We start from the raw sequence: 15,069 nt of genomic DNA on the forward strand, positions 1-15,069 counted from the left end.
TCTCGGCCCTGGTTGAAGTCGAGAGCGGAGGGAAACATAAGAGCATCTATCAGTATCCCAAAACTTCTGAAAAAAAAACTAAAAATTAGTAAAGATTTACAAAATATCAAAATTCCTTTTAATATTTTTTTTTTTAATTGGACTGGCCTAAAATACAGGCTCGTATTTTTTTTTTGCCATAAGGGGATTTACGCCGTGTTAGGGTGGTCCGAAAAATTGCATTTTTTGTCGATTTTCGCAAAAACCAAATTTTTCAAAAATCCATCACTCCGCTCCATTTCATTCGATTTAAGTTGTCGCGCAAATGAAAGGTGATTAGGCTTTCAAGAAAAACAGTTAAGTCATAGTAAAAATCACGAAATCGACAAAAAACAGCATTTATAACTAAAACTGCGATATCTTTAAAATTTTAGCGATGACCAATACTTTGTTGTTGGCCAGCAACAGTTGCGTCTTTCATTTACAGTACAGACTCGATTATCCGAAGCCTCGATTATCCGAAGTTTCGATTATCTGAAGGTTTTTATGGGACTTCGCATAATCTTTTTTTTTCTTACTTTTAACATCAAATTCGAGTTATGCTACCCCATTTTAGTCAAATTTGAATGGTTGGTTGCGTATTAATTTAAAAAAATCATTTTTCATCACCGCCATTTTGGCTGCCATCTTGGATTTAAAAAATCTAAATCACCTTAGAGTATTTCAGATGTTAAACTAATGCTTAACAATAAAAAATAAGACAACGAAAAAGATTTTTTTTTTTCGTGATTCGATTATCCGAAGTGAAACTTTGCCAAGGCCGAGTCAAGACTGTACGAGAATATTTTTTGTTCTGTACTGTTTATTTGAAACGTCTTTTATTAATTCTTTATCAAGCGATTACGGTTTACGGTCATTTTTGTTGTGTTTTGAGAAAAAAAAAACTGGGAAACAACAATTTTTTTGCAAAATATTAATCCTAAAAAAAAAATCCAAAAGAATCCAGCAAATTACCATTGAAAAACGAAATTATTTCTAACCGATGAAATGACCCTGAGTTTCCACTCTTCAATACTTATTTTTTTTTCTTTTTACACTAGTTATACAGCACATTTTAGTTCGGGACGCACCGGTTTACCAGTATGTGTGAGGGTGATCTGCTGCTACTACTGCATGCCTCTATCGTATCGATACAGACGCGCACTGTCGGTGAATCAGCTGTGGTTGTAAATACTGCGACTATGTTTTGATACTAACAGAGGGTCGTCCCCAAATGACGTAAATTTGATAATTAAGTTTAAATTCTACTTTTTTAGCAAAGATAAAAATTTCTTTAAAAAACGACCCAGAATTCATGAAAACATGCTCTATGGACGACCCCTCAACATAAATGTATTGCGCTTGTACTGGTGAAAGCATAAAACGTCGTGCTTGTCGTCGCACTTTTCTTCCCACTCTCTTGCTTGTTTGGCTCGAACTCCCAAACATTCCCCCTTTTTCTGCACTAATATTGAACTGTGTGTCTCGGGCGAGAGATGTCATCGTCACCGCCGCTTTAATCATCTTATTCTACGGCTCGATTTGAATAAACAGTGTCTGTCTACGACTACGTATATAGTGCCACAGAAGTGCATTTGCTTAAAGCTGATTATAGTTGCAGATTATAAGTTGCGTGTTCAGTCAGTCAGTGCGCTACTGTAGGAGACATCTCTAGCAGCTGAGTTTTGCCAAGAAGTTTTGTTGCTTTAGTTGAAGGTTGCAGAACTTGGCAATAGAGCAACCGGATTTGGGATTGGTAAGTAGGTTAGCTATACGTACCGTGATGCAATTATTGTTTCCGGCCTGCAGTGAGTACTGCGTGCAGTTCTTCAAGGTTGTTCTGAATACTCACTAAATCATTCACTGCAGCGATTTAGCTCTGCGTGAAATAATTTAATATAATTTGACCTGTATGAATAAAATTCACATGCTTATTCAGATTGTGTGCAGCTCACAGAACAGACAAAGTGACGTGACGAGTGGAAGTTGAAATATCGATTGAATACTAGCAATTCTACTGCACTGCAGTCGTAGTGACCAAATTTAAAATGCAGCAATAAACACCTGTTGACGACCAAATCGCTCGATCTTTTCGAAGAAATAACATAATTTAAACGCTCTGACCAGATGTTTCTTTTCTTCATGCTTGACATTTCTTTGTTTACTTTTAATATCTATGAATTAAAGTCGTTTTCGATTTTAAAATAGCTGTGACAAAATAATAAATTAAAATCTCAGCCACCAATTTAGAGAGAAAATATGTTTGTTCAGCGCTTATTGTTTTAAATGCAACGTATTACCTTTTTTGTGGTTTATTATGAACCAAAATGGCCAGATTTTGGTCCAAACCAAACATTGTTTTTTTTTTGGGATCCCAAATAAACTTGAATTTGAAAACGATGAATTTAAGCATATTACCTGGCCAAAAATAATCCCGAGAATGCTCCAATATTGGTCATGTTTCGTGTCCCACGCGAGAACCTATAAACCTGCTTCTAATGTGACAAGATTTATTAATTTTTTTATTTTTTATTTTTTTGATAATCAATGAACTTGATTTTTTTTAAATACACTATTTTATATATGAATTAAACCAAATATTTATGAATAAAATAAATTAAAATTTTATTAAATAAATTATCACGAAAAAGATTGTAATTGGCCATATTCCGCTATCAGCAGATTGGCGAAAAAACTCGTTTTTATCAACATTTCTGTTGAATATTTTTTTATGAAATTAAAGACAATCTGCGGATAAAAATTTGGATATTTTCTCATTAAATATGGTTTGAATATGTATACATTTTAGAGTTAACAATTTCTAAAACTTATTTTTTCAAAAAAATAGTTATGATATACAAACTGAACCCGGCAAACTTCGTACTGCATATTTTATACTTTTTTTTTTGTTTGCTTTTTTTCTGTGTCTGTTCTTTTTATCCCTTTTAACTCGATTTTTGATTATTATTTGTATAACCGTTTTAGTTCCTTATCAGATAACTTCATTTTTCTTTTATTAAGAAATATGATTGTCTTTTTCCCTTTTTGAAGTAACTTCAAATCATAGTTGAAAAGTACTCCAAAACTCTATTAGGCTATAAGAATTACGAAATTGTTAGTTGATTATTTACTAATAAAAATTAATTAAATTGAAAAAAATCTTTTTTTGTTTTCCTGTTGAAATTGTTTTTTTTTTCTGTTCTGACTGTAGTCCCGATTCGCCCCGGTTGACGATACATTTAAAAACGCTCCATGGATTTGTTTTATGGACAATTGTCCACATGAGGGAGGGGGGCTCTAGAATTTCAAAAAAAAAGAAGTGTACACGTGGTTTATATATGCCCCTAATGTTTCGGATAAAAAAAAAGGCTAAAATGTTGTTAATCTCTGAAATTTTTATTCCATTATTCTCAGAGCTTTCCGGGAAAATTCCTTCTAGTTTCGGGAGAAAACCGATGAAAGAATTTTAAATATCAAAACATCCAACACGAAATCGGAAAAAGTTTCCTCGATCCTTTTTCGATTTGCGTGAAACTTTGTCCTAAGTGGTAATTTTTGTCCCTTATCACAAATCCGAGCACAATTTTTCGATATCTCGTGACGGAGTGGCGGTACGACCTCTTTAATTTTTGAACATTCGAAAATTGACGCGTTTTCCATAATTTGCAGCCTGAAATGGTGAGTGTTTGGAAATTGGGTATCAATGTGAATTTTATGTAAAATTTTACCCCAAATTTCATGGCGTTTTGAGAATTAAAAAAAATACGTATTTTTCATACGACATTAAACAACAAAAATAGTTTTGAATATTCTGTTATGTTTGGTTACTAGACTTAAAGAAATGTCATTTTATGGGAAATTGAATATGTATTTTTCGAGTCTGCAACTACCCAGAATTGTCTTTTTTCATTTTAAAATTTCGTGTTTTTGTAACTTTGCAGGGTCATTTTTAAGAGTGAAACAATGTTCTACAAAGTTGTTGGGGAGCGTTCTTGTATTACGTAACGCAGAAAATCGGATTTTTAGACCCCCTCCCCCCACCCTCGTAACAATATTTCCATACGAATTTTAAAAAAATTGTAGGGAGCGTAACACGGCATCTGACCCCAATCTGCGTTACGTAATAAAAGAACGCTTCATATTCAATTACAAAAAAAAAATATGTATTAACATAAGGGAGTTGCTTGTTAGGGACCATCCATAAACCAGGTGGACACCTTAGGGGGAGGGGGTTTGGCGATTATCCAGGCTCCATACAAAAAAGATTTTATTTGTATGGGAATCGTCCACGATGGGGGGGGGGGTTAAGATTTCCAAAAAAAGTGTCTGCATGGTTTGTGGATGGTCCCTTACTTACCAGAACGACGAAAAAAGACAAACAAACAAAAATATTTTTTCAGAACATTTGGCCTTCCTCACCTCAATGAGGAAAGGCTATAAAATCACTCGAAAAATTAACTTCTTTATTCGACCTCGTAGACCCATCTTCACGTGTACCTATCGACTCAGAATCAAATTCTGAACAAATGTCTGTGCGTGTGTTATATGTAAGTCCGTGCACCGAAAAATATGCACACGATTATCTTCGGACTGGCTGAACCGATTTGGACCGTTTTGGTTTCATTCGATCCGTCTTGGGGTCCCACAAGACCCTAGTTAATATTATGAAGATTAGAAAAGTACTTCAAAAGTTATACTAAAAAAACGATTTTAGCTAAACTTCGGAAGATTGTAAAAAGAGTGTTTGTGTAAGAAATATATTGTTAGAAAGGTATTTGAAAGACCTTTCCAATGCGTTCAAAAGGATCCGATAACCCCATCAAAAGTTATGAGCACTTAAGTGTCATTTATACACTTTTTAGGCTGGATCTCAGATATTTTGATAAAAATAACACTTTTTTGTGGCTGTTTCATGTATTCTCTTTATGAATGCAAGGAAGGCACCAACCACCTAAATGTGAATTGAGTAACGTTCTTTTTTTCGTAAAATCGCGAACTCGTGATGGTTACAAGCAAACCCCTGATGTTTATGCATCAAATTTTTTGTATTATTTGAAGAGTATTGTTTCGCTCTAAAAAATAAAAAAATAATGTTTCTATGAACTCCGCGCGGCTGTCCGACCAATTAGAGTACACGGATACTTCAATGGTTTGAAAACGAGGTCACTTTTTAGGATGACAGGCTTTGTTTGACTTTATCTAACCAACGGGGTACAAGCGAAAAAATGTCAATCGAAAAATTGACCATCCACCGGGGGTTGAGGATTAACGCTAATATTACCTTGGGCATTTATGTCAACGAATGCTCCATACAGATGAGCAACATATTTCTGCGTTAATATTTCATTAAATTTAATAACATGATGCAAATTTATTTTACACCCAGGTCATTTACACGCGGCTGAGATATATTTTTTTGTTGTGTGAGAGAGAAGCCTCAATCTCATTCTGCTAAACAAGTAGTGTTTTTGTATGAATACATTTTGTACATGGTATCAATATTTAAGAATTATCATAAAACACAAGCACGATCTACAAAAAAAAACCTCTAATAGAATAGCGTGGGCTGTTTCACGGAAACCGGTTCCCCAGATAGATGTCGTTCGAACGGTGTTAGTTTTGCGTAGTAGGGAATTTCTTTTACATAATCTCCACCTCACTGCCACATTAACCCAAGTCACTTGGCTTACATCATTGCGGCCAACCCGTCGTCAGCCAGCCAGCTTTGGATATAGAGTTGAAGCTGGTGGCAACGAAGCTTTTTTTTCTACTTCATGGACACCACCCCATCGTCATCTTAACTCCCGGTGGAGACGCGCCACAGACAAGCGGACATGACTCTTAGGACCTTAAGACTGACTTTTTTTTGTTAAAATCTAAGAACAAAATCAAGTTTGGATAAATTAGAATCGAATCAAATGATATCGCCATCATCGGTTTGCTTGGAAACTACGACTTGTTTGAATTCATATTTGAACTGACCGTTATTTTTGACGATGAAAAGAAAACGGGGTTTACGTCTGTTTGCCTCTGACACCACTAGCCCACCGGCCGAGGTTGGTGACTCTGGGCGTAGAGCTTTTTTTCTTCTGTTTCAGCTCTATTTTTGTTTTCGGCTCGACCTGCTAAAACTTAATCCGTGAAACCGCCAGATCTTTAATACCTGTCCCGGGGTCCCATAGCTGACAAAAACATTCGCGCGGTGTCTCTTTCTAAGACATTTGCTGGAGACTTGGGACTCAGAATCGAGAGAAAAAGAGCGAGACACAATATAAGCTCAAGAGATTGCTTTAAGGTTGAGATGAGGGAAAAGAGAAAACCTGTTCCTGGAGGCTTGAACTGGCCCCGGCCACGTCCGTATTCATTCAAATTCAAAACAAATAAAACCAGCCAAGTCACCTTGAGATTCCAATCACGATGACGCTGGTACGCAGGTTGGCTGGCTTCTGATGGATCAGTTTTTGGAACGGTTTTTATGCTAATGAATTGGCTGCTTCAAACTCATTTTGTGTTTCCATTCGAGAGCTGTCCAACAAGTGCGTACGATGAACATTACGGATCAAACATTGGCGATACTTTCCAGCGATTCTGCGGAATGTAGATTAGGTGTAAACAACAGGCAACATAAATAAAACATTTGCAATGATTTTTTGATTTGGTTTGGAAATTTTGACACAATTTTTGCGTTCAATGAATTCGATTTGACCAGAGATTTTTATTTGCGTGCATCTGAACGTTGAAGACACAATGGTGAGGTAATTAATATCTCCATCAAGTTTGAGAATCAAAAATTAAAAATGGCACGAATTCGGCTACTTTCCAAGAGAATTGCTTCCTTACTAAATTTTATTGTGAAATTCTGAATTTCGCCCACTTGTAGGAAATTGGACGGGTTTAAAAAAAACCACAGGAATGAAAAATACAAGCCACTTCAATGAGATTTTCCAATTTTTAAGCTTAAAAAACCTAAAATTTTAAGGTAATGTGTCACGATATTTTTTCGTTCAAAATTTTTGAGGAGCCTAAGATGTAACAAAAAGGCTAACGTAAAATGCAGGATGGTATGTTTCTTCTTTAATTTTTTTTTTATTAAAATCATATACGAAAACTGTTTTATAGTTAAATTTTTTCAAAAACCAGTAGGGAGAATCAATAAATCAATCAATCCTTGTCAAGATACAGCGGTTTTAAAAATAAAAATGTTGAAAAAATAGGCTTTTGGCATTTTCTATATGACAGACTTGATTTTTCAGTATCGAAAATATTTTTACCGGAAAGCTCGTCCAATTTCCCATAAGTTCGCTTTTGACAGCGTTTCAATTTGACTCATTTTAATATTAGCGTAAGCTTATTTACTATCCAGATTTCTACTACACTGAAAAAATATTCTAATATCAGTTATGAACAATTTAATTAAGCTTATATCTGTAAGCCGATATATTCAATTTAACGGTGCACATCAACCAGAGCTTTTGCACCATGATTTTTGTTACAGATATTTTAGTAGTTTCGAAACTACGGGAACTATCGATAAAACTTTTTATTCATCCCCTAAAGTACTGTTTACTAAACGATTTACAATCAAATTTGCCTATTATTACAGTCAGATTGTTGCAGGATTGGGTCCGTAAGTTTGTCAATTTTGAAATAAGAAGACAACAACTTCCTTGGTTGCTGTGCACCCTTAAAAGCTGTCAAATGCAAACTGATGATAGAAATTTTCAAAAACCAAGAAAAAAAAACCTATTTTTTCAACATTTTTATTTTTTAAACCGCTGTATACAAAGGACAATGGACAATATGGAGACTTTTATGTAAAACAAGCCTTACCCGGCAAACTTCGTCCTGCCCTTTTTGGTTTCCTGACGTTTCTTGCTTGTTTGCTTCTTTAGCCTCCTGTGATCAAATTTTGATTTTACGTAACTTTTCCCATACTATCTGCAGATTTTCCAGAATCGGTTCCAGAGTGGCCAAATTTGTAACTTTTTGGCGTAAGAACCTTCCTTGGGTTTACACGAACCCAACGCAACAAAGAGCACCTCGATCCGACGCTCCGTATTGAACTGATTCGCGTTCGAACAAAACCGTCGTAATTTTTTATATATATAGATTGTCTGAAGAATCGGTTCTCCCTATCGGGTTTTGAAAAAAATTACGTTTAGACCACTTTAAAACAAAGAGATTTCGTAAGTAATTTTAGGCTGATTCCTCAAAAATTTTGAATAAAAAAAAATCGTGACATCACCTTAACATTGAAAAATCTCATAGAAGTGGTGTGAATTTTTCTTTCAGTGTATTTTATTTCAGAAAGCTCGTCCGATTTCCTACAAGTTTGTCTTTGGCCACTTTTTGATACGATGTTATAGCTTTGAAATACAGTTATTTTTAAATTACTGAATTCAAAAATATTAAAATAACTTACGCCCTTTTCAAATGTTATTTTCGAGTACAATTGGATCTATATGCTCAAAAATTGCTTATATAGGCCTAGGATAACATGTCTACAAAGTTTAATTGAAATCGGAGAGGGTCGGGTACAAAGTACCAGAAAAATTCCAGATTTGAGCTGGAATTGCTCCTATATAAGTTGTCATATTGTTCTGTAGACCGTGTTGGAGATACCTAGTAGCTTAGGGGTTGAATCAAAAATTATATCGAAAGTTCCCGTAGTTTCAAAGATACTAACATGTGTGTAACAAATATGTGGGGAGCTTCAAACTATGGTTGATGTGCACCGTTAAGGAGGTCATTTCAAGCCACTTTTCTGGAGTTTCTGGAGTTTCCATTTTTTGCTTTTTGGGTATTGTTGAAACCGCCTTGAGTCAGGGGTATTAAAAAACACCCAAAAACCAAAAACTGAAAATTTGGTTTATTGGACCTATTAAAAAAAAAACTCCAGTTTTGTTCTACGAAAGACATTACTTCTCTCCTTAAATGTTTTTCAGTATTTTTTCTTGTTTAGTTTTGGTTTTTATTGTTTTTTTTTATTTTCAAGTCAATTTTTGTTTATTTTTGGGTTTAGCAAGCCTAGCTTATATCTCGTCAACGTGCGCGTAAAAAAAAATGCTTTGTACTAGAAAGTTAAGCGGAATTGACTCAAAACTCACTGTAGAATAAAAGGATTGAGTTACGCACATTCAAGTTCAAAGTGCTACAAAAATTCTTTCAAGAGATCTTTTTTCTATTTTTTATATAAAATTAATAATAAAAACAAATGAAAATAGAAAGAAAATATTTAGGCCAATGCAAATTTTGTGATGGTCAAAAGTGAGGCGTTACAAAATGTCGTTCTTAACTCGATATGATTGCAAAATCGACGTGCTACAAGATACCACGATCACAACGATTTTTCAAATAAATATTTTTGAATGGTGTATATTTCACTGAATATTTCTGATCTCAACCTAAGTGTAGTAATTTACAAATTCTTCGAAGAAACATGTTTTGCAAAAAAAAAATCATAGCACTTTAGTAAAGACAGCCCCCACATTTTTATCGATATCTATATGAAGAAACCAATGATGCAAAATGGATTTATCAGGAAGACATAAGAAATTAATGTACAAATTCAAAAAAGATGAATATTGTAAATATTTAATATTCTAAGCTAAATTTCAATAAACGCTTTTAAGCGAATTCACCGGGATTTGTTCCATGAACCTTTTGCTTGTGATGCAAAAGCCTTAACCGTTAAGCCACGGAACCGGGTTGCACTTGATTTTTGAACCAGTCAACTGCAAAATTAATCATAAGGAAAAGATAAAAACTACCCACCAATGTGCCCAACCAGGTGTAACCCGCCATCGCGGAAAACCTGCTCAGTTGAAGCTCTCTAAAGTGCATTATTTGGTGCAATTTACCAGACACTGCCATCCGATGCTGTGGCAGTTCAATCCGAAGGGGGGGAGGCACAATATTATTGCATTAGTTTCGAGCGAGTGCACCTCGAAGTATAGATGCAATTTGTTTGCGGCGGCGTTCGAACGAGAGTGAAATTTATTCTGGTTTTGGCGTTTTGTTTTTGATTGCGGTAGGTTGTCTCGAAAAAGAAAGTTTGATGCGATTAGGTAACTAGTTATCGGGGGGAGTGTCGTTGAACTCCTGTATAATCGCATTTATTACCATTATCAGCCAAAAAGTTGGATTGTAGTCACAGTTGAAAAAATCAATGTTAAATTTGCATGCATTGCATGCACATTTTTAAGAAAAGCACAGTCTAGACTCGAATATCCGAAGGTTCGGAAAAATTTCACTTCGGATAATCGAATCACGAAAAAATGGGTTTTCCGTTGTCTTATTTTTGATTGTCGAGCTAAACCCCTAAGCTACGCTAAAGTGATTCAGATTTTTTAAATCCAAGATGGCGGCCAAAATGGCGGTGATGAGTGTTGAAAAAATGCATTTTGTTTGTTCGTGATTCGATTATCCGAAGTCCCGTACAAACCTTCGGATAATCGAGTCTGGACCGAAATTTAATATTACACTCTAAATGTATGTACAGTTATTACATACTCAAAAAAAAGTTCAAACCTGCGGAATCAAACCAATCAATTTTGATCTCATTTTCACATCAATGATCCAATCATAATCGATTAACTAACAAACAATGCCGATGCATCAACCATTCGAAAAACATAAAGGGAAAGTGAATCAAAACATTCATGCACACACCTGACGTAGCCGCCGCAATTTTGAGAGCAGTTTACTCTTCTTTTGATGCGTGCGCCTTAATTACTCTTGAATGTGGGTCCCACCAATTTATCCATTTCGCTCTCGTTATCAGAGCACGCTCACCCAATTCTCTCTCCGCACCTCTTCCTCTACACCTTGCTCTACACCTGAGTTATTAATTCCTCACCTTTCGCTTCTTCTGATCTTGTCTCTTTGCTCTTCTGTTTCTTCCCCGAAAATAAAAACAGACCAAACCCAGAGGACATCCAAAGCACCGTTACACCAGATCGATGATCAACGCCGGTCCATAATCCCGGAGTTCCGCTCGATTGACCCCCGCGGGGGTCGCTGAAAGAATCTCACCTAACGCTCACATCGCGCGATCATCGGTTCCGGACGACGGATCTGTTGTTGATCGTGAGGCAGCCGCCGCTCTCTCTCTCTCTCTCTCAAAAGCTTTCTCGAAAAGACCACGATCGCGCGCGCGCGCGGGGAAAGAGAGATCTCGTTGACGTGATCGCGTTGGGTCGCGTTGGGTCCTCGGAGCTGGAGTGGGCTTAGTTACGGTTGGACATTCCAGTGGGCAACATAACGCAAGGAAACGACGGTGATCGCGGAAATTTTTTGTTTGGGAATGATCTGAGAGAGGAGTAGGAAGAACTATGGAGACGAATCTAATACGCGTGCTGGAGGGTCAGTATTTGGACGAGCTGACCAGTGAGTTGTGTGACTTTTCGTTGGAGGAACAGAATGCGGCCACCGAGGCGCAAGGTGTGAAGCCGTTGGCGTCTTCGGACTACGTCCCGGTCGTGGGCAAGTCGGTGACGTACGTGGTGGCCTGTATCATCGTGAACGACAAGAACGAAGTGTTGATGATGCAGGAAGCGAAGGAATCGTGCGCTGGCAAGTGGTACCTACCTGCGGGTCGCATGGAACCCGGTGAGACCATCATGGAAGCTGGAGCCCGAGAGGTGCTCGAAGAAACGGGACTCAAGGTGGACATTACAACACTGCTGGGCGTGGAGTCTGCCGGGGGTTCTTGGTTCAGGTTTGTGCTCACAGGTCGAGTGACGGGTGGTGAGCTCAAGACACCCTCCCAAGCGGACCAAGAATCGATCCAAGCCAAGTGGATCGACAACCTGAACGAGCTAAACCTGAGGGCAAACGACATTCTTCCGATAATCGACCTGGCCCGTAACCACCGCCGACGCCTTCCCAAAGATCCCAGCTGGCACCGGGACATCCTACCGGCGAAGAAAGCTCACTACAAGAACTACCTGCGGATAGTGGTCGCTATCAAGAACAAAACCAGCCAACAGGTGTACGTTCTCCTGAGCGAAAAGACGGCCTACCACTTCCCTACCGTTGAGATCCACCCTGGCCGGAGTCTTCACTCAACCCTGAAGAAGTTCATGATCGAACTCTTTGGCGCAGATCTGCCCCAGCACCGCCCACACGGTGTCCTCAGCGTGGAACACCACGCCACGAACTCCCAGCCCAACCCAACCGACGGCATCTGCATAACCCTGCTGGTCATCTGCCGGCCCTCGATCGAAAGCGTTTCCCTCATCGGCAAGTGCATCTGGCACGAGCTCAACAAGGAACTCAGCGCCCGGCTCGCGATGACCGTAGCGGCCAAAAATTCCACCCTCCTGCTCCACGTCGTACGATAGTGGAATCCCTAATGTGGCGCAGAAATTGACAAACGCAGATATAGGAGTACCGTTTTGCACGCCAGTGCGCGCGCCGATTATAACCAATTTTGTACCCACGGCGGGCACCAGTTTTTTTAGTACCCAGAGCTCGATTTGTAAGTGAAATCGCGCGCGGTGCGAAAAGAAATTGTTTTAATTCGCACGGGAAACCGTGAGGTGGAGGGAGTTGGTCAACAAGTCTTCATAAAACAAATAGTTTGAATCTCTAACATAATCTCATCAAATCACAGTGCAGCACAGGTTAGATTACGCTTTGCCTTCTTAGCAATACACAACATTTGTCAAGACATTTATAGTGTGCCATTGCATTGCAAACGTCAAAGTGGCCAGGCATACTATGTGAAGTTTACCGCAGACATGAATCATTGAGCTAGCTTGAGTATGAGCAATTTTTCTCCAGATCAATCTGCGTCAAAAAAACATAAAAATCACCCCAAAAAACAGTGACCAAACTCCATCCCCGCACGGTACCCTGCCGCGAGAAGGTCGTAAAATCCGGCTTTTTTGTTGTTTTTCATTACATTTTGTTTTTCGCGATCGGAATCTCAAAAAAAAGGCAGCAATGCGCGCCCGTTTTCAGGTGGTGCGACTAGAAACAAAAGTGAGTCAACGATCACCGCGAAGAAAGGGGCACAAGTGATCGGGCAAGAGAAGAAGTAAAAAGAAAAAAAAATGATTGAATCAAAGAGAAGCGAAAATAACAAGAAAAAAAAAGTCTGAAACACACGAAGGAAAACTGTTAATTTAGCACCCGCGTGCGAGTAAATGGTACAAGAGATCTTCGGCGATGGTGGTGGTGGAGATTCGGAAATTTAGGTGGAACGCGATGTGCTCGAAATCTGGGTAAAAGAAAAAGTTCGGAAACAAAAACACAACAAACAAATTAAGACTAATGCCTATTTTGGGGAAGCACACAGAAGTGAAGAAGTCACGAGAAGAAATTATAAATTATTAAATATAAGAAACGAAATAAAACGCATGTCTAGAATATCGCTACTCGAGACAACATCTAATAAATAATATTGTTATGTGAAATTGTTGATTTACTGTTGTTATTTCTGAAATTATCCATAAAACCATGCATAGCATTGCATTAGCATGTTTAGGGTCATTTAAGGGGATACGGCACGGATACGGGAAGGTCCGCCATATTGATTCCTCCCTCGAGTTTTCAAAGCAGTTAAAACCGACGATTCAAAAAGACGTAATATTGAATGTTTGGCCCTTTTGAAATGTTAGTCTTAATTTTAAAAAAATACACTCTAGGATACACTCAACCCCCGGTGGTTGGTCACTATTTCGTTTGACACTTTTTTTGTTTGTACCCCGTTGGTTGGTCAAAGTCAAACTAAAAAGTGACGAACTGTCACTTTTTACACGGCGCTCACGCACACTATCCAAACAAACGTTTGGTAGTGTGTGTGAACAAACTAAAAAGTGACCCCGTTCGTTTGACAACAGTTGGTGTCAAACCATCGGTTTGAGTGTATCGACATTAGAAAATGGTTGGTTGTTTGGGTGAGACTTAGAAAACATCAATTTTCCTGTTTTTAAATCTTTGCATGGCAATATCTCAGCAACTAAGGGTCGTATCAACAAAGTTCAAAAAAGCAAAATATAGAAAAATTTCTCAGCTTTTCAATAATATTTTGTTTTAAAAGTGGGGCACTAATTTAAAAAAAAATAACTGCGACTGTTTTCAAAAAAGTTACTTAAAATTGGTTATAACTTAAAAACGATGCACTTGTCAAAATTTCACTAAGGTACTTTTTGATTGCAATTTCGATTTTACATCGAAAAATGAAGTTGAAAAATTTTTGCGACCAATGTTTCGATTTTTAAAAAAAATCAGGTTTTGTTTCAAAAATTCCGGTCGAAGATTTTTTGTCCATTCTGGAAATTTCTGAAAAATTGGCATTTGATATCCCCTTAAACATATAAAAATTAAAAAAAATATAAATAGTGTTTTTTTGCAAATCAAGTTTTAGTGACAAAAAGTAAAATTAAAACTCACCATTTTTTTTACCGCGTATCATATTCTTTTCAGTGTAGTCCATATCCATACCTACAACTTTGCCCAAGACACCAAATCGATCAAAAAATTCCTTCAAAAGATACAGATTTTTGAATTTTCACATATCATTTTTGTATGGACAGCTGCCAAATTTGTATGGAAAATTATATGGACAAACTGATGATGCAAAATGGCTTCTTTGGGCATACCGAAGGCACCAAAAAAGTTTCAGCCGGATTAAAAAATACAAAAATGAACCGAATGACCGATATCTCAGAGAATTGCTCATATAAAAGAAAGACAGTACACAGAAACCCTGATGGTTTGACAACAATTCTAGATTAAATTTTCAAAACAACCTATCCCTCATGGGTTTCCTATGCAGATAGGGCCTTTTGAAAATTTAATCGAGAATTGTTGTCGAACGAACGGGGTCACTTTTTAGTTTGACACCCTCTTTACACAGATCTTACACATACTGCCAAACGTTTGTATGATGGTAAGTGTGAGTTCGTGTAAAAAGTGACTAATCACCGAAAGTCGAGAGGCCGACAGCTAATTATAAAGTCAATTTCGATTGGCAATATTTTTTGCTCTTTGGGTTTTTTTGAACACCCCTGACTCAAGCGGTTTTAAAAACACCCAAAAATA

The 15,069-nt window shown here is 37.5% G+C and overlaps 1 protein-coding gene across 1 annotated transcript; it reads left to right on the plus strand.

Moving 5' to 3' along the window:
- The first annotated feature begins 1,439 nt into the window (after positions 1-1,439).
- On the plus strand, positions 1,440-13,287 carry LOC6039789 (8-oxo-dGDP phosphatase NUDT18). Its single transcript, XM_038266164.1, has 2 exons — positions 1,440-1,774; positions 10,938-13,287. The coding sequence occupies exon 2, from the start codon at positions 11,352-11,354 to the stop codon at positions 12,360-12,362; it is 1,011 nt and encodes a 336-aa protein (XP_038122092.1). The 5' UTR covers positions 1,440-1,774; positions 10,938-11,351; the 3' UTR covers positions 12,363-13,287.
- Positions 13,288-15,069: the final 1,782 nt, after the last annotated feature.

This window comes from Culex quinquefasciatus, chromosome 3, assembly GCF_015732765.1.
Source record: "Culex quinquefasciatus strain JHB chromosome 3, VPISU_Cqui_1.0_pri_paternal, whole genome shotgun sequence".
In the NCBI taxonomy this organism is placed as follows: domain Eukaryota; kingdom Metazoa; phylum Arthropoda; class Insecta; order Diptera; family Culicidae; genus Culex; species Culex quinquefasciatus.

Bases quoted from the DNA above. Each gene is read 5' to 3' on its own strand.
- LOC6039789 (XM_038266164.1), top strand. From the start codon at position 11,352: ATGGAGACGAATCTAATACGCGTGCTGGAGGGTCAGTATTTGGACGAG.